This window comes from Symphodus melops (assembly GCF_947650265.1).
Source record: "Symphodus melops genome assembly, chromosome: 1".
In the NCBI taxonomy this organism is placed as follows: Eukaryota; Metazoa; Chordata; class Actinopteri; order Labriformes; family Labridae; genus Symphodus; species Symphodus melops.
The window spans coordinates 35198655-35226468 of NC_136691.1; the positions used below are offsets into that span (position 1 = coordinate 35198655).

Sequence of the window (27814 nt, forward strand, 5' to 3'; positions counted from 1 at the left end):
AAGCTGAGTCAATAATGTAATCTGTGCATAGGCTAATAAACCGTTTGAAGAGTAAACCCTGTTCCCAAATAACAACTGAACTATGCTGATATCGCAGTTCCCTGAATCCACTATGAAACCACTGTCGTTGATGTCCCTTTGGTTGGCTGTTTGTGCGCCGAAGAGATGCGTCACATGAGTAGGTGCGGTTTACGCAGCGCAACTTCCCAAATAGTCCATATTTATCTGCTTCGTGCACAGACGAACAAGCATAAAGAGAGCTGCTTTGTTTGAGGATTCTGTCTCCCTTTTTCTTTTATTGTTTTGGTGTATGCAAGTTTTTTTTTTCCTTGGGATGACGCGCGCGTCTACGGCTCCTCTTCAGAGGGTTCATTTTTAAACGGAAACCTCTCAAGAGCGAGTTGTTGTCAGCCTTGATGTGCAGCTGCAACAGTCTCAAGCTCAAACCACTGGGAAGAAGCCGAGAGCAGGTCACACATACCCAAATATGTGCGTAATTGGAGTTCAGTGGCGAGGCGTCCCTTGCACCCCCACGGAGTCAGCGCTGTCGTGATGTTCAATACTTCGGAAATTGAGCTCACTTTTAACAAGAAAGAGGATATTTCCGAAGTTATCAATGGCACTTTGCAGCTGCTGTACAGCATTCTCGTCACCATCAGCCCCACCACCATGTGGAACGAGTCGTGCGGGGAGCAGCTGCAGGATTTCGGGCACCCGGAGAAGATCATCATCGGGGTGATGTTGGCGATAATCACGGCGGTCACGGTGATGGGAAACACGCTGGTGGTGATCGCGGTGTGCGTGGTGAAGAAGCTAAGGCAGCCTTCAAACTATCTGCTGGTTTCCCTCGCGGTAGCGGACCTGTCTGTGGCCATAGTTGTGATGCCGTTTGTGATAGTGACAGACCTGACCGGGGGAAAGTGGCTATTTGGAGAGGTCTTCTGCAACATTTTCATTGGCATGGATGTAATGTGCTGCACCGCGTCCATCATGACCCTGTGTGTTATCAGCGTGGACAGGTGAGTTTCCAAAGTTATCAACTAAAGCTTCCTGATAATGCAGCACGACATTTTCAAATGTGACAACCAATGTTACGCACTAAGCGCGCCCTGCGTTCAAACAAGCAATTTAAACGAGCTGATGAACTTCAGCACTGTGTGTGCTCATAAATGCGGGATCAAAAAACGACCTGTAACCATCGAAATAACTGGGCCATTTTGAAGAAAAATGTTAATTTAACTGCACGCGTCTGTTTGATATATCTATGTGGATGAATCTGCTGAAGCAGAAAATTATTACACAGACAGCGTATTAAGCATATTAATTAAAGCAAGTTTAATTAATATGCTTGACTAACAATGGGTCATATTTCCATGGGTCATGCGTTGAGATCAGCGCCCATTGACCCTGCTGCTGCATGACTTTGATAAATGCACAAATGAGGTCACACCTGCTCTCCAGTATTACCACAACACTCCCTTCCGTTCACTATAAAATCAAATAATACAGCTGCAAGCTGGGGATGTGACTCCTGAGAAAACGTTTTTCTGCCTCACAAAAATGTACATAAATATGAGCATTACATCTAGTGATTTGCATCTGCACGTTATTCATGAAAGTTTCCTGCAAAACCCCAGACAGTGAGATGATTTCAATTAGAGCCAATAAAAAGGAAAATTAAGACTGAGCACTCAGTTCTACCAATCAAGCTCCATGATCATTCCCTCTTGCATGTGAAGGTGCTCTCTGGCTCTATGGAGTCACTGCTCATACTGCAGAGTTGATACTGAAGGATTGTGACAAATGAGACATGTCCACCCTCTAACTTTATTCCACACTGACATAAAGGAGTGATGGGTGTCACTGTTCCACCTCCATAACAAAGACAGGAGCTCATTGTGGTATTGATGATCTGATTATTTCCTCCTGCTTTCCAGTCACATGGTATTAACTCGATGTATTACACAAAGAATTATGCAGGTTCACAGAAATGAAGTTGTGATACAACGCGATTGCTCCAGTCTCCTGACAGATGTATGAATGTGTTATGCACTGGTGAAATGGAGAGTAACACGATTAGTGTACAGGTCACAGGTACAGGTCACAATGACTATTGGAGACGGATGGACAGACTGTAATTCGAAAGTAATCTGTGGCCACTTAACTCCTATCAAAGGTCATGAACTGGCCTCTTCAGTGATAATGGAAGCAGTTACACATTGTTCTGCACCATTGTCATTTAAAAAAAAAAAAATCTTAGACTCAGCAAATTTACAAGGAGGACATTGTGTCCATTTAATAGAGCTAACCTGAGTAGAAAAAACAACAATGCCATTGTGTGACAGCAGGCTTATCTTTGTATTCCAGTGGAGGATAAATGGGAGAGTGGCAATCCGCCATTGCCTGGTCTCATGGTCGTAGTGTGTGATTAGAGATGGGAATTGCTCACAGGATATTCTCAGAGAGCACCAAATGGGCCCACCTGTGAGAGAGCATGTCTGGAAAGATAGAGGAGGTGATTGAATCGGGTGCCATGAAATCAAAGTGTGCCCACCAATTGGACAAAAACCTTTTCAAGAGGATCTTTTCCACTGAGAATTTAAAACATTATTTTGGGACTATTTTCATCCTCACACACACTGCACAGACTGTCAGTTAACTGCTTGTGTTGAGCTCCATGAAAACAGCCTCTTTTTTAATTAAAGAGTGCAGTCTGTTTGGTGTATGATTCACATTGGGAATCATAGAGATAATCCATGAGGTGGGAATTGCCAATTAGACACATGATTAGTTGTAATTAGGGCTCTCTCGCTGTCATTTAGGAGTTCCAAGGACATGTGTCGTTTAATGAAGCTGCCGGGAGAGCTGCAAATGAGGCAAAGAATTTGGACAGGATTGTTTGTGAGACTCTAACTATGGCTCTGAACATGGGCAATACTGATTGTCTCTCAGAGCTCATTCAAGTTGCTTCAATGCTTACATGGACAATATGTCAGAGGAGGGCTCTGTTGTGTAGGGGAGCAATTCATTTATGATCCTGCAGGGACAGGCATCAATTGATGCTCCCAGGGCCAAGGGGTCCCAATGGAGCTCCTAGCATAGTAAGTGGTAAGCCCCCATAATGAAAACAAATATAATGACGATTTATGAATACTTTTTGAAACAATAACCTAAAACATCACATCATTTTCAAAAAATTATATCAAGGGTTACTCCAGCAGTATATGATAATGCTTTGGGTGTAAAAGATTAATTGACATATGCAGCAGAGCTCGAGCATGGATCAAACCCCTAAATTAGTGTTTTCAACATTTCATATATTCAAATCATTAACATATTTAGTTAGTCTCATCAATAGAAAGTTCTCTCGTGAGCTAAAAAAAGATGATTTTCACTGGCTTAGTTGAACTGACTGTGAGGATCCCCTTTATCTTCTTTAATATTTCAAGATTGCTTAAAGTCCTGTCTCATTTTGATTTTGTTGATATTACAACTTAGTGTTCGGTATTCTGAAAGAAATCCTCTAACTCCTCAGTTAATCCAGCCGTTGTTCGTCCAGTCTCATTGTATTGTGGAAGGTGTGTTTGCATGTGTAGTCTGTTGTTGTGAACTGTTTTCCTTTAAGAGACATTTTAAACGTTTGAACAGATGTTTTAGGATTTTTGAACAGAGTGTTTCAGCAAACACAGGGACAATTATGTGCTTACTGTGGTTAGAGGGTATGAAGCAGTTACACATAATCACATTATCATACAGCATCATCGAGATAATAGGAAAGAGTGCCGTCTGCAATTTGGATTCAACTGTGCAATATTCAGTCTGACTGTTATATCTGCTTGCCACTTTATTTGAGCCAATATGGGTCAATCACAGGGATGGTGATTGAAACCTGGTTCTGTTTTGGACCTTTATTCACAATTTTCCAAACTAGATAATTAATAACTCTCAAACTGATCAATAATGCTAAAGAGTCTTGTGGGTCCTGTAATGTAACCGTATATTTATTCTAGACAACACCTCTGAAGGTCACATACTTTACAAAATACACTTTACCATTTATTTTCATATCACATAAATGTGACCCTACAAATCCCCTCATTATTAGAAAAGTCCATCCTCTCCGTCTTCTGACTGCTCCACTTTTCTGAAAATGTGTGTTTAAACAGGCCATATGGAGATTTTCCCTTCATGGCATTCCAAAGGGCAGTGACCCCTTCCCCAGGTGGGTGACACTCTCACAGCCAAGTGTTTGTTCTGCTCTATGCATAGAGCAAAAACGCCTGAGCTCAATTACGTTTATTTAGGAAGGGGACAGTGCAAATTAATAAAACACATGATTACACTTGGGTAAAAATGCCAGAATTAGCCAAAACACTATTTTTCATCTGTAGTCCCCTGGCCTCGACGTTAAAGAGGCTTTTTAAAATACAAGTAAACAAGGAGATAAAGGAAAAAGAATGACAACACAAATAGAAGAGGAGTTAGCACAACACAGAACAAAATAGAACAAAGCAGAAGGCAGAACGATGTAAAACAACAGGACAGCGTACAAGGATTAGAAAAGAAACAGCTGTTGAGAGCTATAAAGGCAGTAGTGAAATGAGAAAACAAACGCGTATAAAACACACATACATACATGTTGGGATTACTTAGTGAGTACATCCATGATAAATAAATTTAGTGCTGACATGTATACATTTTGACTGTCTATTGTTTTAGCTGCTTGGCAAACGATTTGTTTAGTTGTTTAGTTGTTAAAAATCAAGCACATGTTAAAATATTTTACAAGGTCTTCCCAGCTAAAATTGAGCATTGGTGGAAGATTTTTATTGTTTTATATACATTTTCGATCGGCCTGTAATTATTTAAGAAGTTTGGGAACTGTCCAATTGATATTGATTGATTAATAATAGATGTAATTGGATTAGCCTGAACAAAGCCATGGTCCTTGAGCATAGTTGTATCCAGTCTCATCAATAGAAAGTACACAAAACATATATTTTTCCTTCGAAGGTTTGATAATACAATCATCCTGATTGTATTAATGACTTCTAACTCAGTTTGTTAAAAGCTCTACTAGGAAACTCTGGGAGAATTTAGTCAACAAAGTAGTGATTGAATGCCTCTGCTAACTCATTTGGGTTCTTTAAGAAAGTTCCATTATTTGCATTTAAACTGAAAGCACCAGACACAGATATGGCCTGTTCTGAGCAGGGCTGAAATAGGGGGGTCTCTAGGCACACTAAAATAATCGGTCAAAGAAGATTTTTGTCAAGGGAGTTGACATGTTTTTGAGGAGTTTTGATTCTTATTAAAAATTGGTTGAAAAGTATATTAATATATGGCCTTTAATTCGACTTACTGTCGCACAACATACATGGATGGTCTAATAAGTTTTTGAATTTGAGTAAATTGCCAGCCAACAAGCACATTTGACTTTATTACAAGTTCAATATGTAAACTAAAAATGTACACTCTTGCTCTGCATTAACAGCATGGGAAGTGTTTTGAGCCACAAATCTGGTTGATGCGGTTCATCAAAGCCAATCCTTGTATAGATTCACTGCCTATGTTAAACACATAAGAAGAGAGCAATCCACTTACATTATTTTTTAAAAATATTCGTCACTCTGATGATGTTTATTTGAAAAACAGATTTGAGCATTTAACTTTTTCGCATTTAATGTTTTCGGGCTCGTACCGCTGCAAAGATGTCAGGATTGCAAGTCAATCTGTAACCAGTGCAATGGAGACTGTAGCCTCTTTACATATGATGCTTGCTTTTTGTTGACATATTTAAATGACATATGCACTTAAACATTGATTAACATTTAAACATACACTTTACGAATAAAAAAGTGAAGTCTCTCAAAGATTGACAACAAGCAGTAACCTCTTATAAAAGTAGTTTGGTCATTGCTCTCATCCACTAAAAGCAATCTGTCATCAGAGCTGAAGAGAGGGTTACTTGTCTGCATCCTGGGTCACATCAAAATAGCTGCAGAATACGCTTCAGTGCAATTGATTTTGTACTTGATGTGCAAATGTGGAGTTTTGCCTGTAAAAGCCACGCTTATGGATGAGCACCCATTTCTCACCTCCAGCTTCTTTAGGTGGAGACTCAACACCACAAATTGAGCCTAACACACCAAAGCATTGACCCGGTCACAGCACAGGAATCCAGTCTGCGTGTTGTGAAGTGAATACATGAGAAGTTATATACCCAGGGTCTGCCTTTTTAAAGGGAGGTCTGCCCTTTCGCAAGCACATCCCAGCATGCACTCTCAGCAGAGGCTCAGCAGCTTTCATGCATACTTTCCCTAAAAATTAAGTATCTCTTTTGGCTACAGACAGTTTTTTACCTTCACTGAGAGTAATACAGTATGTTGTATGTTAAATTATTCAAAAGTCAAATATGAATGATTTATTCACAACAGTGGGAAGAGAGGGTAGGCCGTTTCTGTAGTTCCTCAGATGCTTAAAAAAGGCAACGCTAAAGGAAGGGAGAAGAACCGATACACAAGAGAAAGATGCTAGCTAAATTTGCAGCTCATGAAAGGGAGCCTAGCCCGTCTATGAGTAAAGTGTGTGGAAGATGGCTGTGATGTAGGTCAAGAAAAATATGATATAACTGCAGTAAAGTAAACTTTTCTACCCAGGTTTGGCCTAAAGATCAACACCGTAGGTGTGATCACACCATTAGCTTGCGCAGGGGATTTGAGGGAGGTAGTAACACTAGCCAGGGCCCCTTAGATGCCGGCTGGATTAGCCCCAGCCTTCACATCCTTTCTGCCAACTGGTGTGTCAATGATGAGACGAGTTCACACACAGCTCCTGCATCGACCCACTCTCCACGTCTGATAATATTTTTGTGAGGTCAGCGTGTAAGTTTGTCTCAGGAGAGGCAGTTCTCACTCGGTGCAGCTCGGGAACATCCAGTGGTAGCAGCGGACACAGATGACTTGACCTGGCTGACGCATCGTCAGGTAATGTGATGTGACGTCTGAGCTCCACTCGCAAAGGCTCTGTTCACTTCCCACATGTTGGCCACCTTGCAAAATATGTGGGGGATTGGACACTCCTGCAAGTTCAGTGGGATCAGATCAAAGGCAGTTCACACTTATAAAAGAGTGCTAAATCTGGAGAGAAAAGTGTGTGGAGGTATTAAATAGGGTGTTACACTGAACCCTTAAATCCTGTGATCACAAAGAGTTTAGAGACGGTGCTACATTCAGGAGGATTTATCCACCAAATGAGAGTAATTCAAAGTTAAGAGCAACTGCAACTGTTTAATTCAGAATGAAAAACAGTGTCATATTTAAAGAGGAAAGTATTTAGATTTAGTCTCTCACATCCTGTAAGCAATCACATTTGATAGAGCAAAAAAAAAAAGCTGCCAATGAAAGAGGGCATTTGGCAAGTTAATCATTGATAAGGGCTGTTGAAACCGTTTTTCTTCCTGTTTGAATATGTGTTTGACTTTTATTACTAAGAACATGGAGTGTCTGCTGATCACATAACCAGAGAGGCTGCTGTGTGTGGGAATGATCCATAAAGCTGCTAGAAATGTATGAGAACTGCAAATCAAAGGAGAAAGGAAACTGACAGTTTGACTTTGTTATTGTTCGCTACGTCTACCAGTGTAGGGTCACCAAAAATGGCAAGGCACACAGTTCATTGTGAAAGCTCCTTTCTTGCTTGTCATTCCCCACTCCTACTGCAGGCAGTGGGCATGCACATATGGTGGCGATGGTACCAGTTTGAAAGTTTAAAACCTACAACAAACATTTCTACTGACTCTACCCTGAAGTTAAATGTTACATTTATATTTTATAGTTTATATGTATTTATTTTGAGTGACACTGTAAGACAGAGGCTTTTGACCTTTTTCCCTCCTAAGGACTAAAATGCTTGTTCAAGGAAAGTAACATTTGAATCAGTTATATGTGTTAACATATCAGGAAAACCCTTTTTAATACCAGGAGAGGAAATTCAGGTGTTGCAGCAACACAGACAAAACAAGCAAGGAGTCAAAAATAGGTTGAAGTGGCACTGATGTTAAATGGATAGTACAATAGATAGGAGCTTTTTATGTAAACAGCAGTGTAACATTTGACCTAATATAGTATAGAATAATACTGTAAGATATGTGGTGTAAGACCGCATATGATATAAATTGCATATTTGTGACTCATGCATTTGAATGAATTTACTTATCTTAAATATTAAGCATCAATATTATCTAATATTATTTATCAGTTCAGTCATTTGCTTGTTCTTTTTTTTGGGGATAAAAACATGAAACCTCTTTTCAGGGGGTTTTATCATGTGTGAACTGACTGTTTGATCCCATCACTTCCTGTGCAGCAGTGATGTCAGCAGCAGTTTTGTTGTGTTGCACTTTCCTGTCTGTTTCGACATGCAGGATGATTGATTAGTAACCAGTCCAAAGATAGAGATCTCAGTTTTATTTAGGTATTTCCACCTTGTCACCCTGTTTACCCAGTGATCTCCAGGGGCAGGAAGAAGAAAAGGCCAAAGTGCTGAGAGCCTTCATTGCGACGTAAATCATGCTTTGTGTTTGGCATAACAAAGGTGGAGACCATTATTCATTTAGATTGAACAACGGGCCAACAAGCATTTACAAAGCAGTGAGATAATGAGTTCCCTGTTGATGGAGTCAAGAGCTACACACACGCGCATAGATAATATGTTTTGAACCTTTAGCATATCGCTGCCTTGCAGAAATAACACTGCTCAAGGATTTGGCCTCAGCTCATCTGTGCACATGAACCGAATGTTTATATGGTCCATTAAAACCGCTTCAAACTAGTCTGTATACATAGGTTATTTTTTTCATCAAGTGACTTCACTTGTTTTTGTCTTCATATTTAGAGGGAGGATAAGCTTTGTGTCTTTCTTTGAACATTTGAAATGCTGCCAAAGTAGGAGATTCTAAAATAAGTCCCTTTAGACATGCAGCTATGAACTCTTTGCCTAACATGTCTCTCCCTGAAGCGTCATCCTTTGTGTATTTTTACACCACTTTATTGTAGTTGTTTCAGAAATTCTTATCTTATCCATGAATATTGCATGATCAAATTATTATGTAGTTCAATGAGACTTTCACAGCTTAATTCGTTCCCCTTTTTAAGGCAAAAATCAGGTAGTAAATGCTTAGAAGTTAGTGGTTGAAGCGCCTGCAGTGCATGAAGTTTGGATTTCAGATGTGAAGTAGAAAATGGAGTAAAGGCGACGCATCACTGCCAAATTGCCCTTGAGCAAGACACAGCATCCCAGAAGTGACCACAAACTGGGTCAATGCAGGGTAGGCGGCCTGCACGCTATAAAATCCTTTTTAGTGTGTATGTGAAGTACAAGAACAGGAAAACAAACAACAAATAGACGACTGGAAATGGGAAACTCCAGTGAAGTATAGAGGTTTTATCTGCTGGTTTACATTAAATAAACACACGTTGTGGTTATTTTGGCTTTGTGATTGAAGTTATAAAGATCATTTTGAATGCTGTGTAATCCAGCACAACAACAGTTTGTGAGAAAACAGATAAAAACACAATTAAATGGTTAAAAATACATACACAAAAAAAGACCACCAAATTGATAAAAGACAGCTGTACCAGTGTTTCCACAGGGATGACTGGTATCACACAGAACTATGAATGGGATTAGTCAGCAGCTTAACAATGTAGTTCTGAGAATCCTTCAATTGGCAGATAAGTTTCTCGTAAGAGTATTACAAAATAGTTCACTTCTATGAGCCTATCGAGTTAAAAAAAAAACACTGAAAAAACAAACAAACCCATAGAGCCATTATAAGCAACTTGAGGCTTTTGAACGCTTTTTTTTTTTTTTTACCCTGGCCCACAGGTGACAATATTTAAGAGGAGTCCAATGTGCTCTAAAGAGATTCATCTTGACGTGGTCTGAACACATTCAGATTTTTTTTTGCCAATATATTGTTCTGAGCGAGCATTGATATTTGGCTCTTGATCAGCAATAAAGTACCATATTTATTTTATTTTGACTCTGCTCTGACAGGTTAAACTTGGGTCTTTAGCCCTTGTTACTCTGCATATCAACACAGTACTCTTTTTTAGCACCATAGGGGTAAATGTTATCTCTCTGTGTATAGCATACTGTATACTGTATTGCTGTAAGTGTAGGGCCAACAATCCGCAGGAACAGATGGATGACTTAGCGTCACTTAAACTCCCCAAAAGCTGGTGTTTAAGCTCTCAGATGAATGATTTTGTAATATTTAGGTCAATAATATTTAGTCCACAGTAGACTTAATGTACTGTATCTGTGAAGAATTATTTGTTCAAGTTAAGCTCATAGACACTTCAGCATTATTACGTGACGGACTGTTCCTATCCCTTTATCATGCACAGCTCTGGAAACAAAGCTGTGACCTTTATTTCACTGCATGAGCGTTATCAGTATTTATTACAGTTTTCACAGCTGTGTGTTCCCCTGTAATGATAGTTTATTTGTCTATTTCTGAAATTAACCTGCCTGACGATAAATACTGGAAATGCACAGTTAAATGTGCTTTTCCAGGAGAAGGAGGCTGAATAACTGTGAATTATTTCCCCCTATCACTGCTTGTATATTAGATAAATGGCAGTGAAATTACTCTTGTAAAGATTATTCCTGTCATCGGTCATAGATTGTGGTTCCTGCACATTGTGCCCTGACAGGAACAGAGATTATTTTTTACACATTTTGTAAGCTGATCTTGTCATAGCATGCAAATTGAAATTATATTCAATTTGCTTACTCCTCCTGAAAAGCATTTATATTATTTGTGCCGATGTCAGCAGTAAAGCTCCTGTCATCCTTTTTACGCTTGCATTATCACGTTCAAAAATGCTGAATGAACAGTATTTAATTTGTGTACGTTAGTTCTCATTTGTTTGTTTTGATAAATCCACTGTTTTATTCTTTCTGTAATACTTCACAGATGATTCATGGTGTTGTAATTTTCCCATAGATTTAAAATGACGCGCATCTGCAAATCTCCTGTTTTATTTAAAGCTCCTGTCAGAAGTTTTTAGCTGGCTATGAAACTAAAATACTAATGCCTTTGACATGAGGCCAAAAGCAGCAAGACTGATAATTTCCCACCTGGTAGGGCTGTCAAAATTTGAACCTTCACAGAACCTGAGGGAGGGAGTTCACAAATTTGAACTGCAATGAGCTATTAAAATTCAGAATATACAGTCTTAACAACGCACTCAATGCTCTCAGTGTAACTTAGTGATTATTTTGTATTGCAAATATTTGTATTAACCATCCAGGAGTGTCTGTGCGTTCCAAACAAGTGTTTTTGTTTGCACTCAAAGGCAGGGTTGGTGATTTTTGAATTTGAGAGTAGAATTCTCTCTGTGTGCGGTCTTCACCCAAATGCTGTGCGTAGGGCCCCGCGATCCATGAGGGGGCCCCATTTTGCGCAAGCGGACGCATTCTCTACAAATGCGCAAAGGATCGCTGCCGTGAATATTATAAATAAAAAGAGACTTGCACTTGATCGTGATCAAGTTGATAGACTTGTGTTTCTGGTGAATAATCGCAAAAAAGTCGCTGTCTGACCAGAGCTCAGAATATCAGCAGACACCTCCCACCCCCACCAAGGACTGTTTTCGCCGCTGGAATCTGGAAAGAGGTTCTGCAGCCTCCGTAGCAGAACCTCCAGGTTCTGTAACAGCTTCTTCCGTCAGGGCATAAGACTTTTGAACGCAACAAAATAATCCCTTCATTCCCGCTCAAACCCCCACAGCCGGATTACCTCCCTGGACTGTAAGAAAGAAAACATAAAAAAACATGTAATATATTTATCTGTACAGTAATTTCACACATAGATTTTGTTTTTCGAGACAAAATATTTATATCTGCACCTTACTTTATAAATACATTGCTTTTGTAAAAGTCTAATAAGTCTAATAAAAAACAGCTTTACCATGTTACGTTTTCTATATCCATTCAAAGTTGTTTTATGACACAGCGAAAGCCCTACCACCTGGTCTTTTAAAAATCTAAAGATTGATAATTGAAAGATAAAAAGCAAAGACTTGCATGGTGTTGTGAGCAGTTTTCTTTATTTTCTTAAATGCAATCCAAGTGAGAGAGGACACCTGTTCACATCTGCTTTTGAAAATGTCACCCATCCTCTTCAATGATGCTACGCGTGAGCTATACTAGGTGAGGCAACTGTTGCCTATAAAGTAACATCTGTAAGTATGCTTTAGGCATGTTATGGCAGGTTAATATGTAGAGCACCTTTCAACAAGAAAAGCCTTCAAAGTCCTTATGCAAGACTTAATACGACATGATGACAAGAGAAACGAGGGAAAAAAGGTTTGGGAGTAATTTAAGGCAGATGAATGTCACTTTTTTTTAACTTTGAATCCATCATTGCGTCATTCTTTCTTCTCATGTAAGCGTTGTATCTTCTTTTTGAAGGAAAGATTAAACGGCTGTAATAAGTAGAAAATAATGTTTTTTGATAAAGAAATCATCTTTTATGTTTTTAGATGTGTTAATGTCTTATGAGATCTTTGATGGATATCCTATAAATGTCTATTGATCTATATCAGGAAAATCACATGAAAAAAATGAGACTAAAAACATTTTTAAAGATTAAAGAGGTGTATTGTGACCAGAGGTTAAAAAAGTGTGAACAATTGTTTATCTTATTCTGTGAACTACAGAGGTTTATAGGTTATGGGAGATATCACATTTAGAAAAACTCCCAAAACATTTTTGTCAACCTTTAATTGGGTCGAATGAGATCAACATCCCAGTGACTCATTTTTCTTGGCATGAACACAAGATGAATTCTGGGAATAAAACACCCAAATTCATAGTATTACTAGAATCCCCTTGGTCTGAGCTGAGTATTTTATTATCTGTGATATTTCCATGTCCCAAAAACAAAAGGTCAGTGTGAGACTAAAATGTGAAAAAAGAAAAAGAAAAAGTAGTCTTCAGCATTTGCTTGTTACATGGCAGTGTGTAGTGACTCAGGAACACGTTGGACTCCTCTTTGCTGTCCTGTTCCATTTGCGAAGATATGAAATGATGACAGATAATGGGCTGAACAGCTACTGCAGCCTTACTAACCACTGGCTGGATGCTAAATTGGAAGAAAGTGAGTCGGCTCAAAAGAGGAGCTGCATGCCTGCGGTCTCCTTGGTAACTAAAAGTGTTCGACTCTTTTTCCTAAAAGGTCAGAAAAATAACGGGAGGAGGTGAAGAAATAGATCCCTCCTCCACGCCTGAGACTTCTTCTGAGTTGATTTAGTGTTGGAGGTGTCCTCAGAGAGACTTTGTGACAAGACCAAAGAGAAGGTGACAAAGATCAATGGCTTTTCACACTCACTCCCTCACAACATCATGACAGGCAAAAGAGAGGAAGGTAGACTTGCTGAAAACCTGTACACCTTTGACAGACTCTAGTCGTTGTATAATTATGAAGACAGAGTTAGTACACTTATTTATAATTGAGGGAGCATTGGGGATTTTAGTGAGCTTGCAAATTTGGGGTTAGTTGGCTGCTGACTGTGCAAAATGACATGTTCAGAAAAGCCCCTCACATGCTGTATAACAAGCAAACAATTAAAGACTTGTTACCCCGTTGAGGCAATGGCATGCATGTACAAGTCCATTTTTAATTTTCTAGGTAGAAAGACAGGAGTACAAAGAGTTTGTAGCTCCATCAGAAATGGTCACCATGGCGCCGTCATAATGGAAATCCATTTAACAACATAAATGGGGGAAACGTCTAAATCAGGGGTGCTCACACTTTTTCAGCATGGGAGCGACTTATAAAATGACCAAGTCAAAATGATCTACCTAATATAAACATGTAAAACATATATTTATTTAGAATTTAGTTCTGTACCTGTATATTAAGTGTTTGGTATAGGTTATGGTGAGAGAGAGAGAGAGAGAGAGAGAGAGAGAGAGAGAGAGAGAGACAGAGAGAGAGAGAGAGAGAGAGAGAATGACTCTGGCCTTTGTATGTAACTGGGTCCTGGTCTTCGTGTCTCTCTCCTGTCTCGTCCTCTGTTGAATTTTTAAAATCAAAAGTCCAAGTATACTACTGAGTCATGATTACTGATTACTTTAACTGTAATGCCATGTTTAGTTACATTATTACTTATCCACCCAAATAATATTATTGATGGATAATTTATACTGTGACTGAACATGGCCTTGAAATATTCTGATTCATTGCATGTCCTTTTGTTTTCCAGCCTCGGCTACATTTACTATTGAATTACTAATTAATTACTCTATTTTTTTTATCTGTTTCATCTGTCGGCTCCTTCACTATGGTTCTCATTCTCTTAGCTTATTACAGTTCTCACCTTTCCTCCTCTTTGCCTGATGATCCTCTGCCTTTCTTGCTGCAACAAATGATAACTTGATTGATGAAGCCTTTTAACACTACGTTACATATTTTAATTTCATTCAGCAAATACTTTAATTTACTTTCGGTTTTAATGAAACAAAACTTAAGGGCAAAATATGGAGGCGCGGAGCGCTGAGCCGTTTTTTTTTTTCATAGTGAGGACGGACGATAGGCTGACGTCTACTTTATACTGCTTTGCGATCTACCCACACTGCCTTCGCGATCAACTGGTAGATCGTGATCGCCGTATTGCGCACGCCTGGTCTAAATCGAGCAGGTACAAATCCGTTCAGACTGAAAAAGTGAACGTCAAAGTGACAGAGACGGATCCAAGTCTGAGGTCTAATCCTGACTCATTACGATTGAAAAACATTTTTTTTTTGTAACAAAATTCTAAGAAATTTGTTAGCATCAGGGTGGTTTCAAGTATTTTCCCTCAAAGCTAAGACGAGATCCTTGTAAAGATGAAAGCTATTCACAAAGTGTCTTAGCCCTTAAAAGAGCTCCGAAGGTGTCAAACTGTTAGAAGGGGATGAGAAGGACTTCTAACAGGAATAGTAGAGTTTCTTAAGCTGAGGAAAAAAACAGAGACATTTCCTTTAATAAAAAATAATATTTTTGACTCATAGTTAGGCAGAACAGGCAAAAAAACATTTGTACAGACATTTCAATCCATCTATAGTTTAGCTGAATGATTTTGTTCAGTACAAAGTAAGACATGCATGTTGAGGCTGTTTATAGTTACACAATGTCTGAGTAGATCCTGTGATTGACTTTTTTGGATCAAATCACAGCTTCTCAAAAAAAGTTGTCATGCCAAGCAAGAAGGTCAACCCCCTCACTAACGCCTTGCTCAGAGTTGCTCTGATATTGTTCCTAAATCACTCCTAGCTTAAACCTGAGTATTTTTTTAAGCTAAGTTGAGCTCTCTGAGAGGATTCTCAGATGGTTTGTGATCTTCAACAAAAGAGGGAATGTTGTAGCTTGTAGTACGTTTGTATTCTGGCTTGTTTTTTTCTTAAAATGGGCTTACTTTACCAGCACCTCGTACAACCCCACTTCAAAAATACTGATCAAGGATATCCCTTCAAGGTCATGGATGTTGGCACCAACACAATGTCCATTCTTCCAGATTTAGTTCATCAGAATATTCTTGAAATGCTTCTGAGCTCATTTGAAACAGCAAATATCTTTGGAGGAAGGAGCAGGTAGCGTGTGCACGCTGAATATACAAGTAAAATGTTGGTGTGGGTTTGAACGTCAAAGCACTTTAAGAAAAAAGAGAGAATAATTGATTTGCAGGCCGTTGCTTATTTGCCTTTCACTAACAGTCTTCAGTAATTGCATTATAATTAAGATGGATATGCACTTTGTTATGAGGGGCTTGAGAGTTATGTTGAGACAGTATTTCTAGCATGGTGACTATCACGGTGCTTCCAAAATCCCCTGTAGTAACAGATGGGTGACATCACTCATCATTATTAATATTTACTGTCTGCGTAGAGCGTGCAACAGTGTTTTCATGTGTATGTGTATGAGGGGATGAACAATATGCCATGGATGTCAGGTCCAGAGATATCAGTAAGTGCTTTCAAAGTATCTTGAGGATGTTAAGAGCCCAGAGAAGCTCTTTGAGGCGGACATTATTGGAATGAAGAGGCTGAAACTCCCATGAAGGATCAGGGCACGATGATGGTGTCTGTGTCCGTCGGGACAAGGAGCCCGGAGTGGGAGCTGAAAAGAGACAGGAGGAGGAAATTCTTTCATAATGTGTGTGGTGTAAGATATAGTCCTCTTACTATACTCAGCTTGGAATGCAGTTGAGTAGATACAGGATGTTAGAGGTGTGTTTCCGCAGCACTGACGTCTGCGCCGACCACAAACAGCTGTCAAAAGAAAAGAAGAGCCGCATGGTGTGTTCCGAGTTCAAACTGCAAAAGACAAGGCATGCAATGTCTCCCGTGCAGTTTGAAAATTAAATATAAGTTCAATTTGACATTAATTTATTTGTTTGATCTCAACATATTGATCTTAGGAAAAATTAGACTGTTGGAAGAACATGAAACCCTCTGATAGAGATTACGTTGTATTAAAGGGACAGTCGTCCAGACCAGTGGAAAGTTACTTGATGCTCTGTCACATACAGTCCCTACTCTCGACCTCCTTTGTATACCGTCGTGTACTTGCTTTGTCCACACAGCTCTGACAGGGATTGACACTCTTGAGGTTTGGAAGAGGAATCCATTCATCATTGTGGCACTAATAGTTGCCCATCATCTCTATTGCTGTGAGAGTCAGTAAACCACCAACGGGGACAGGTGGTGTGCTGTGTGTTAGAGGCCATAAAATACTTAGACTAGTGCTATACAGCTATTACCAGCAAGACATAAAACATCATAAAGGTGTCAGGATTCTGGAGCAGAAGCTTTGTTTCCAGGTGTGTCAAGTACACACAGTGACTCTTTAAACAGGTCACGTCGATAGCAAAGGTAAAAGTGCAAAGCAAAACATGACACTTTTTATAGAGGTCAGTCTGAAATATCTGCTGTTTTTAGAGAATGAAAACCAGAATTGTTCAGTGTTCACAGCTGATCAGAGATTGTAAATCGTAACAGAATTTTGTCAGACCTGCTCCTCAAGTTGTACGACAACCCAGTAACCATTAAAAACTTGATTATATGGGTGTAATACTGTATCCAGACTGTATCCAAAGTGATTTCATTTTTGACTGGTAGTAGCTTCATGTTTGAAAGCAATTGATGGATTTAAAACAAAAAACAGAAACACCATCATGGGTGGGTAGATTTGCAAACCCACACCAACTTACACTACGAGAATCAACCTGTGAACATATAGTCAAATACAACACAACTTGGCCCCATTAAGAGAAAGGCAAGAGAAAGATTTCAAGTGGGGAACGTTTTTCTCAATTTACAGTCTGAATAGTATTGACCTTCTGTGTTTCACACTGATTGGTTGTGCTGTAAGCAGGAAAACATCTGATGTGGAGAACAAAAGAGGCGGAGCCTATCTGTGTTATTGAAATATTATAGTAAACTCTCCAACAAGAAACTTGCACAATCTTTAAGTGTTGCTTATAGTCATGTTGTAGACCTTATCTCTCAGGTGGCTAACATGTTCCTGGCTGCTGTCCTTAACCTGCAATTTCCCTTGAATTGAGGGCTATTGTTAGTACATGGCAGCAACCTCAGACTTAAGGGCCTTGAGTATGAGGTTGATGATTGCATAAGCATACAAAATATCATTTCCCTGCCTGAACTTTTGCCACAGTTTCATAAACCAGCGTAAAACTCTAATCTGCTGGGTGCAGACAATGACAAGCTAAGCCACCATCAGTGTATTAAAAAGAAAAAAAATACATGGATTGAGGCAGAATTTTACATATATTTACCTCGTATCGCATCGACTCTTATCAGTTTGTTTTGTGTCAACCCGGATCGTTTCACACCTTACCATATCGACTCCCATTGTTTCACAAACAGGGCTGAAGCTGCATACAGCAGTGTGTCTCCATATTGCTGAACCTTAAAGTAATAACAAGTAACCAAAGTAATTTGAGTATTACCTTCCAGCTCCATTGTAACATATATAGGTGTAAGAATGACAATTAACTTGTTTGGTGAAAAGGAGGAATGTGTGTTTCTCGTAGTTTGGAATTTCTTGTCACACCCTCTTATGCTTAAAGGGATAATGGAAAGTTTTCTTCATGTGATGCAAAAAGCGTCATATTGCATCACATGAAGAAAACTTCCAGGCAAAGAAAAACATATTTTTCTCGTCTCAGGGCAAAATGAGGGCTGGATTCACGACCATTCAACACTACTACCATGTTTCTAATGGTACACAGCTTCATGTAAATGGCTGAAGTATCCCTTTAATATCAAAACTAAATCAGAAAAATAGAATCCAACATGAGATGAGTCTTTTGTCATCAAAAATTATATGCATTTGTTAGACATTAACTTTATGGAAAACATTAACTTTCTCTCAAGTGGCACTTCCAAAGCATCCTTTTTGACAAGAGCTTAAAAAAGCACCAACAGTTATAAACAGACTGTTTGACACCAGTCTGACCCGAGCTACAGTCCTGTGGTGGAGTTAAGATACAAATGTGAGGGAAGAATGTCTGTCCTGAGATGACTCACTTTGCCTTATGTAAGTGTGGAAATTAGATTAAAATAGAAAAAAAAAATCTGCTGCTATTTGACTCACTTATTCTAACCTTGACCTGAGCAGAGCTGATAAAATAAACCAAATCTGACCTTAAGTTTGTCTATAACCTCAAGAATTTGGCTAATTTTAAACAAAGGATAATAAAACAGATGGGATTGCTTTCTTGCCTTCTTGTTGAAGAGAGAAAATACAGTTCTGCTCATGTTGTGCACTGTTCTCTGTGAGGAAAGCAGCTTGTTTTCTGTCTTGCAGAGTCGTTTCCTCAAATAGAATCGGAGAGCTGAAGCGTTCCTTGAGGACTGAGGCTGTCTGATATCTCAGAACTTTCAAATGACGGATTTGATGCTCTACAGTCTCAGCAAGCTATTATAATAACACCTTTATTGAAACATCTTTTTAATTTTTGCATTATGGTAAACTTGGGTGAAGGGCATTTTATTTAAAACACTACACCATTAAAAAATCAGCAAGAAAACAGGTTTTTGTTTAACAATGAACACATGCTGAGCAGTGTGTTTTCAGATTTGTCAAACTAAGCATGGTAGCACTCGTTGAAGCTCCAGCACTAAAATGTTTTGATATTGGGCGATGTCTGCATCTCTGTGCCCTGTTCCCTTATACAAAGAACGACAGCAACAGAAAGTCTTTTCCTCCTAAAACAGGCAACGCTTCCTTTTCTCTCAGGCTCAGTTTGGATTGCCTTGAAGAGCAGTGACATAGGAATTTTAAATGTCTCTGTGAGATGAATGAGTGAGGAGTCTCCAGTGGAAAGTTTCTGAAAAAAGACATGTGGCAGACTTCCCTCTTGTCTTGTTACTTATAGGAGAACTAAATTTAACTCTCTTCCACCAAAACCAGCTGCTGCTTGGTAAATAATTAACTGTAGATCTCCTCTCAGACATAAAAGGCTCGAAAGATGCTCCGAGAGATGATTGAGGACTGTTTCATATCAAGGCTGGTTACAGTGTTTCAAGAATAGTACACTTTATATTGCCATTACTGGTAGTGAGAGCATTCTCCATTAGGTAGGGTGTACTGATTGTCAGTGGCAGGGTAATCGGGCTGCTGTGGCTGTGAATATGTCCCAAATCCTCCAAAGCTATAAAAAACCCCTCTGAACTCTCTGTGTACGTCACGGTTAATGTTATATAGCACATGGTGTTTGTAGGGCAGGTGAATTCAATCTGTAGCCACAGGTTTCTTCAGCTTGATTTCATGCTTTCTTTGAGGAATAAGGGATCCCATGTGCTTTTACAGTAATATGTCATGCATTTTATATTATCTCCTAATGTCCTAGATTTTGCATTTGACACTAATAAGTTGCATAATATTGATACCATGTCTGGAAAATAATGTCTTATTTTAATCTCTCGACTGCATGGAATGGAGGGGAGTCTTTGAATTTTCCTGTATATTCTCACCTGATTCTGCAGCTACTTTGTGCATTATGGACACTTGTTAATATTTTCATTGTTTTTATTCATCCTCACAGCCATATAATTGTAGATTTTTAGCAGCAGCAGGTTCAACAAGAAAATCCACTAAAGCCCACTTTGCACAAACTGTGCAGCACCAAACAGCTGTCAAAGAAAGTTAACACAAGCTGGTGAACAAAGTAGAGCTTTTTCACAGCTAAAATGCTAAACATTTCCATCAGAGCTTATGGAAAACAGAGTTAACTGCAGAGTGTTGTTTTTTTGGGAGGATTTTGGGGCTTTTTTCCCTAATTTGATAAGACAGTGAACAGAGAACATTGAGCTGAGAGAGAGTGAGAGAGAAGACTGATATGCGGTAAATGAGCCACATATCGGACTTGAACTCGGGCCACCATCTTGAAAGCACATTGAGTCTACGCCTGTTGTATATAAATAAATTCGACTTGACTTGAAGGATGTTGCCTCTAGGTGACCTAAATGCTATGCCATCTGCTCCCAGTGAAGAATTGATTAAAATAAATGATTTTTAATTCTTAATTCATTTCAAGTTATTTTGTCCATTTGATGTGTGAATAACCATAGCTGAGAGGTGTCACATGAATGCATACTGTATCTCCAAAACACAAAAGGAACAACACAACTGCATTAACGAAAAAGACAGATCCAAAACATGAACGCAAATAGCCACAACACCAATGCAAAAAGTCACAACAGGAGTGGCTTTTTTATTTGTGATTGCTTCTGTCATTTTCATTATTCATTCATACATTGAGTATGTAGCATGATTCTAAATCAGAGTTCCAATTTTGTGAATGTGAGAAATGCCTGGATGAATACTAGATTGAAAAAAATGTTTAGGTTTGAAACGGAAGCACCCAACAATGACATTTTAGTGTGTTGCTCACAGTATTCGTATTTTCAGGTTATTCTGCAGTATACTGTTTTTATTGTTTGTGAATGTAGGCTGTCGAGATGAGCCTGAAAGTGAAGAGAACAAACTGTAATTGTTGTGGTTTGGGACACAGCACTTTCCCTTCTGAACACTAAATCCACTTCCTCTTCTTCCTCTGTCTCTCCCATCATCCCAAAAGTGGGCTTCACTTAATGCACGTAACCAAAACAGACAATCAAGATTGAATGGTGTTAAAAGTGACCAGTCATAAGTGGGGCATAGCCTGGCAGTTGTTCCCTCAAAAAAAAAGATGGTAAGAGGATTTTGAATCGGCTAAAAAAACAGCTCTGAATTCTAATGGGCTGGGGATGAGTCATTGTGTCGTGAAGAACGGCTCTCCATTACCCCTTAAACACGCGTTTTCTCTGAAATAAACAGCCCCACAAACTTCGTCATTACTGAATAAGTCATTCAAAAAACAGTGTTGGATTACCAAGTTTCAATTATTTATTCCCAGAAATGCCCAAAGCAGGGAGTGTCCCCATCTCAGGGTCTGTCCTGTATTTTTTGACATTGTTTGTTGAATGTAACAAACGCAAATGTTATCTTTTTTTCCCCTTGGGAACAGACCTGACAGAGCTTTCTACTTGAAAAATCTGCAATATAATTTTGTTAACATGCCAAACTGAAGACCTGTTAAAGCAACAATATAAAGACATTCATGTAGGTGCTCTTTGACTCTTTGCAACTGCACTATTGTGAAACAGTGCTATAATACCCTCCTCACAACCTTCTCTCACAGAGTGTGCATTTGTTGATAAGCAGAGGGATGTTTCTTATGAGAAGACATGTCGACTGACGAGTAATATTACCTATTTATACGTACCTTAATATGACTCTGCTAGGTCTACAACTCATTTTTCAGTGTGTGCAAAAAGCAGCATATTCATTGCCTGGTATTTTTCGAAGGAAGCTGTAACTCTCCTGGAGCTCTTTGGTGAACACTGACTTCCTGTTCAGTATGACAGCTAGTGTAACCCAGGTGTTTTTGCTCCTGATCCGTCTCTGCGCTCCGTCCGAACTCTCGTGAGATTTTTTAACATACTGCGAGATTTCAATGTGTGGGTATCCCGTTCAATATGGCCGCGTCCACACTGACAGCATGAGTGTGGACCGGACCGGCGTTCGTGCTGCTGCAGATGCCTCTGCCACTGTGTGTGATCTACACTGTGACGGGTTTTTGTTTGAGTCTGTCTGAGCGGAACTGGCCAGGTCCGGGGAATCAGATGGCGAGCTAAGGCCTCGAGCCACAGATGAGAGCCCAAAGAAAAAATGTGAATCTCCGCCGGTGCGGAAGGAGGTGTTGCAGCTGCTACTACTACACACACACACTAATACCCTCCATACATGATTCTCTTGGACTGTGAAAGCATAGAACTCTAGATACAGAATCTTACTCGTTGCATGTTTTGTTTTTTGTTTTTTTGGATTGTGTGAACTGTGTATCAACTACTATCATTTCAACTCTTGGTGCACTTTGTACATAATTGTAAATAATTGTTTTCCACATTCCACATCCGCACTGTACAAAATACATTTCACTGAGCACTGCAATACTGTGTCTGTATTCATTGAGCACCCCATTTTTCCTCCGAGTCAGCCTAGAACCTTCTAAATACTAGCTTTACATGGTTACTTTATAACTATACCTTTCTATATTGCAGCATTATACATGCTACACTAGTAAACCTGTCGTTACACAGTAGGTCCTGTTAAAATGACCAGCTAGGCTAGCAAAACAATAGCCGCAACCCTGAGATTGATTGACACATGTACAGACAAATCAGTATTGAACTTTGACTGGTGGTGCATGATTGATGTTTTACTATAGGTTAAAATGACAACAGCCTTGACAACATTGATTGACATATAGAGCGAATCAGTGTTGCAGTCCTGGTGTATTATTTGATTAAAATGGGACAGTCCTGGTCAAATCGGGATTTTATAAAATATGGTTACAGTATAAGCAGGTTACTGGTAGGATCTCTTGACATGGGATAGACACCATTCATCCTATTGTTATATTAGATAGAGTTCAAAAAGGCCGAAATGGCTTCACATAGTCTGAACACAAGGCCACTTCCTCTCCACCACAACAGCCAAGGGCAACAACATATTGACAGCTGTCTTCAATGAATGATGAACGTTTCACTGCCTGTCATAGCACATCCTGATAATAGTTCAGTGTGGGTCACATGCTTCAGGTGCTGGTTTTTACACATCGGGGGACTCTGTGCAGCACATTTGAGCTGATAAATTCCAATCTGGCTTCTGAGCTCATCACAGCACTGAAACAGCACTTCTCAGAATCACAAATGACTTGCTTCCAGCTGCGGACTCTGGTAAATGTTCTATTCTCCTGTTGTTAGATCTAACGTAACCTTTTGACACAATTGACCATTGAGTTCTCATCCAGAGACTAAAACAAATCTCTGGTACTGCTTTAAATTGGTTTTCGTCCTACCTATTTCATCCTTTCAGTTTTTCTATCGGTAACTTTTCGTCTTCTTCTGCCCCCATCCCCTTTGGTGTTCCCTGAGGTTCCATAGTTGGTCCAGTCCTCTTTACTTACTCCCACTCGGCCAAATATTTTAGAAATACAATATAACCTACCATTGTTACACTGAAAACACACAGACCTATTGCCCCCTCGAACCAAACGACCACAACAAACTCACAAACCTCACAAATTGTCTTCAAGACGTAAAATCTTGAATGGCTACAAACTTCCTCCAGCTCAACAACGATAAAACAAAATTTATTACGGTTGGTCCACAGCACTTGACAGACTCAATTTCACATCCTTGGCCCACTGTCCCAGTACGTTAAATCTCAGGTAAACGATCTTATCATCATATATGACTAAGAACTGAAATTCGACTAACAAATAAATCAGGATGTAAAATTAAGCTTCATGCAGACCTGGAGAAGGTTATTCATTCGTTTATATCCACCCTCATCGACTGCTGTAATTCATTTTGGTTTATCTCACTCACATCTATCCCGCCTTCAGCTCATATAAAATTCAGCAGCCAGAGTCCTTACATGATCAAAAAGAAGAGACCACATTACTGTAGTTCTTGCCTCCTTATACTGTCTACCGGTCAAGCTAAGAATTGATTTTAAAATACTTCGGATTTTGTTTAAGGCATTAAATGGACTTGCAATCCTCTTACCTCTCAGAACTCCTTTCTCTATATCAACCGGTAAGAGATCTTAGGTCATCTAAACAAAACCTTCTGTCAATGCCTACATCAAGGACAAAGTGCAATGGCGATGTCGTTTTCTCCATTGCTGGACTAAAACTATGAAACTCTACCTTTAACCATCTGTTTCTCACCAACTATTGATGCTTTCAAAAACTGCTTCATTTGCCTATAACTTTCAATAACCCATCAAGCGAACAAATCACTCTGTTAGTCTGGACTAACATTGTTTTTCTTGTTATGTTGTTGTCTATTTCTTTCTAATGCTTTGTTTTATGTTTTTATCTGCGATGTTCAGTACTTTGGATCAACTGTGTTGTGTTTAAAGTTCTATATCTATAAAGTTGAGTTCATTGAAAAGTGGCAGATTTGTGTGTGTGTGTGTGTGTGTGTGTGTGTAGTTGTAGCCTTTTTGTTCGTTCGAAGTAATTCTGATCGAGATCAATACCACTTGCTCTGTGTGTTGTCCTTTGTTAACAAGCGATAGTGTGCAGAAGAGATAATGGACGACAGCATGCTGCTTTCTATAATGAGCTAGCTTGTGATGAACTAAATATTGGAAAGTGCAACTCTGTATTTAGAAAAAAAAACTTTTTGTTACTATCCTGCCAGCAAAGTTACAAGAAGCACTTGGATCGACTTCAGGGTCGTTTTGGCATGTACAAGAACTGAGATATTTAATTGATGCATGCCTTTTAATCTGAATATAACAGAACACTAAATACAGCTTCTACACAGTCTTAAAGCTAATGGAAAAAGCACAAGATGGTGCTTTAAATACATTGGAGCTAAGATTGACTTAGATTAAGTTGTTGTCCACAGTGCTGATAGCATCACTGATAGATTACAAGGCAGACTGGCGAAGGCCCTTAAAGCTTTTTATCTTGATTAACAATTGAACGGAAACAAGAAAAACAGCCGCGAGTGTCAAACATACACCTTTCATCAATGACTCATTTGATGCAGATGAAGACTGTTGGCATACAGACGGAGCACACCGAGATACCCACAGATTTATCATTTGGAGAATAGTGGCTTTTTTCACTGTTTTGTATCAATCCAAGCATTTCACAACTCATTTTTCCTTTATTTTTCTGACACCTCCAGCTGCTTTTTGTAACCAGAGAGCTGCCCGTTTGATTGATAGCTCCCTCTCTACCCGCTAAGCTCCTTAAAGCCAAAGAAAAACAGCTAATGGCCCTCCAGGCAGTGATCGAGCTCATGACCTCTCATTGAAATGACTGGCTTTGAAATTATTTGAACATGTATTTAATTCTACTACACTGCAGTTTGATCTCAACCCATCTTATGTGATGAGTAAATATCTGATGCTGTTTTCCCTTTCAAAGTTGGCACACTGTGCACGGATTAAAGGCTTAAAGAACAAATCTCAAGGTCACCTTAAATGCCTTTGGATGTGTGATGAAAAGCTTGCTGGGGGTTTGTACTGACACATCTTTTGTCTACTTTCATTGCAGATATCTGGGGATCACACGGCCCCTGACCTACCCTGCACGGCAGAATGGTCAGCTGATGGCAAAGATGATCCTGGGAGTGTGGTTGGTATCAGCATCCATCACCCTGCCACCTTTCTGTGGCTGGGCTAAAAACGTCCACACAGCGGGTGTGTGCCTAATAAGCCAAGACATTGGCTACACCATCTATTCCACAGCTGTAGCCTTCTACATCCCAATGCTGGTCATGCTATTCATGTACTACAAGATCTTCAGGGCAGCTCGAAAGAGTGGTGCCAAGCACCGCTTCACTGACCTCTTGCGCCGTGAGCGCCTTGAAACAGTTGCTAATGAGGCTCTACGTATGCAGGGCCTGAAGCCGCCCGGTGTGGCAGAGGAGTGTGCCGCCCTGTCGCGCCTGTTGAATCGTGAACGCAGAAACATCTCCATCTTTAAGCGGGAGCAGAAAGCAGCGACCACACTGGGAGTGATTGTTGGGGTCTTTTCTGTGTGCTGGTTGCCATTCTTCATTCTGTCCACTGCCAGACCCTTTATCTGTGGGACGGAGTGTAGCTGTGTGCCAATCTGGCTGGAACGCACGCTGCTCTGGTTAGGCTACGCTAACTCGCTAATGAACCCCTTCATCTACGCCTTCTTCAACCGAGACCTGCGATCCACTTATCGTGACCTTCTGCGATGTCGTTATCGCAACATCAACCGCCGACTGTCTGCTGTGGGCGTACACGAGGCTCTCAAGGTTTAAAGCATGGCATTTTATCAGCTCATATGACTCTTAGAGAGAGGATGTTCTCTTGGTGCTTACAGGGCGGTGAGTTGACAACAGGCCTCAAGATCAGATAAATAACAACAGGATGGCATCACTGTTGGTGGCTCTTCGGCCCCTCCACAGAGGCAGAGACATGGCAGGATCACAATGGTGTGTTTGTGACTCAGTCAGTCTTTCTATTTTTGGAAACAGAACCATAGAGCGTGCTTGATGGGCTTTTCAAGTCGACACAGCATTTGTGCAGTTGCCACAATTCCGTCCTGTCTCCGGATTTATAGCAGTATAATGTAGTGACAGAGGAAACAAGATGTAAACACAATCAATCATCCCAGGGCTTTCAAAGGGAACAGAAGGACAACAGATTTCTGTGTAAAAAAAAAGTGATGTTGGATAGGACAAAAAAACATGTTTTGTGGCACAGTGTTATCAACAACATCTTCATTTGAACATGCATTCAAGTAGATTGAAGATTCATTTCAGAGTATTGTGCTTTATCAGGATTGTTTATCATTTACGTCACTTTACCTCCAGTCGCAGTCTTCAATTTAGTCTTTTCTCTAAATTCACAAGAAGCACCTCAAATGTTTGACACGTTTAAAATGCGATGTTGCCAGGGAAGTGGAAGTGGGCAGGATAAGGTGCCAAAATGGCATACTTTCCACTCACAACATCTGTTTGTTGCTTTAAAAAAACTACTTTGTTTTGTGTCTGCATGAAACATATTTGTCTTACAAGCCACTGTATACATATATCATGACAGATTTTGAATTATGAATGACAGTTCAGCAGAAGTGCTGTCATTTTTCAGCCACTTTAACACACACTTGAATTTCTAAATGGACTCAATTATTTCTGTGTTGATAACCATAATACTGTGGAATTTTTTCCTGCCTTCGTTGGTTTAATTCAACATTTAGCTGCTGTATTATTGTTTCTTTATAGCCAACCGAACCCATGGAACTTTGCAGTCACTCATAAAAGATTTTACATTATTTTAGGCCCTTTGCATCACTGGTCAATGGAGTTTCTCTCTTCTCTTTGAAACAGGATGTATTCACTTCACTGCTCTCCAAACTCTTTGGTGACCTTTACAAACCTGTGTCAAAAGTCACAATTCAAGCAGTGTGTGCTTCTTCTACCTCGAGTTTTTGAGAACACTGTACATTTCCTCCTAACAGATGTACCACTGTCTTGAATCATTTTGTAATTAACTACTATTTTATATTGTGTAATAGTGATCCGTCTACAAAAGCTCTGTGACTTCTCTGTACGATCACTTTGTCAGTACCTCCAGAAACAAGCTGGAGAATTGGCAAAGCACTTCATCACTTTGTAAATAAAGAAACAC

The 27814-nt window shown here is 39.6% G+C and overlaps 1 protein-coding gene across 1 annotated transcript; it reads left to right on the forward strand.

Annotated features, from left to right (window-relative positions):
- The first annotated feature begins 173 nt into the window (after positions 1–173).
- htr7c (5-hydroxytryptamine (serotonin) receptor 7c) lies at positions 174–27814 on the forward strand. The gene is made up of 2 exons (XM_079352276.1): positions 174–1019; positions 25704–27814. The coding sequence occupies exons 1-2, from the start codon at positions 553–555 to the stop codon at positions 26440–26442; spliced, it is 1206 nt and encodes a 401-aa protein (XP_079208402.1). The 5' UTR covers positions 174–552; the 3' UTR covers positions 26443–27814.

Excerpts from the sequence above, each read along its gene's own strand:
- htr7c (XM_079352276.1), top strand. The coding sequence starts at position 553 with ATGTTCAATACTTCGGAAATTGAGCTCACTTTTAACAAGAAAGAGGAT. Across the intron at positions 1,020-25,703 it reads TGTGTTATCAGCGTGGACAG|ATATCTGGGGATCACACGGC; the intron begins GTGAGTTTCCAA and ends CTTTCATTGCAG.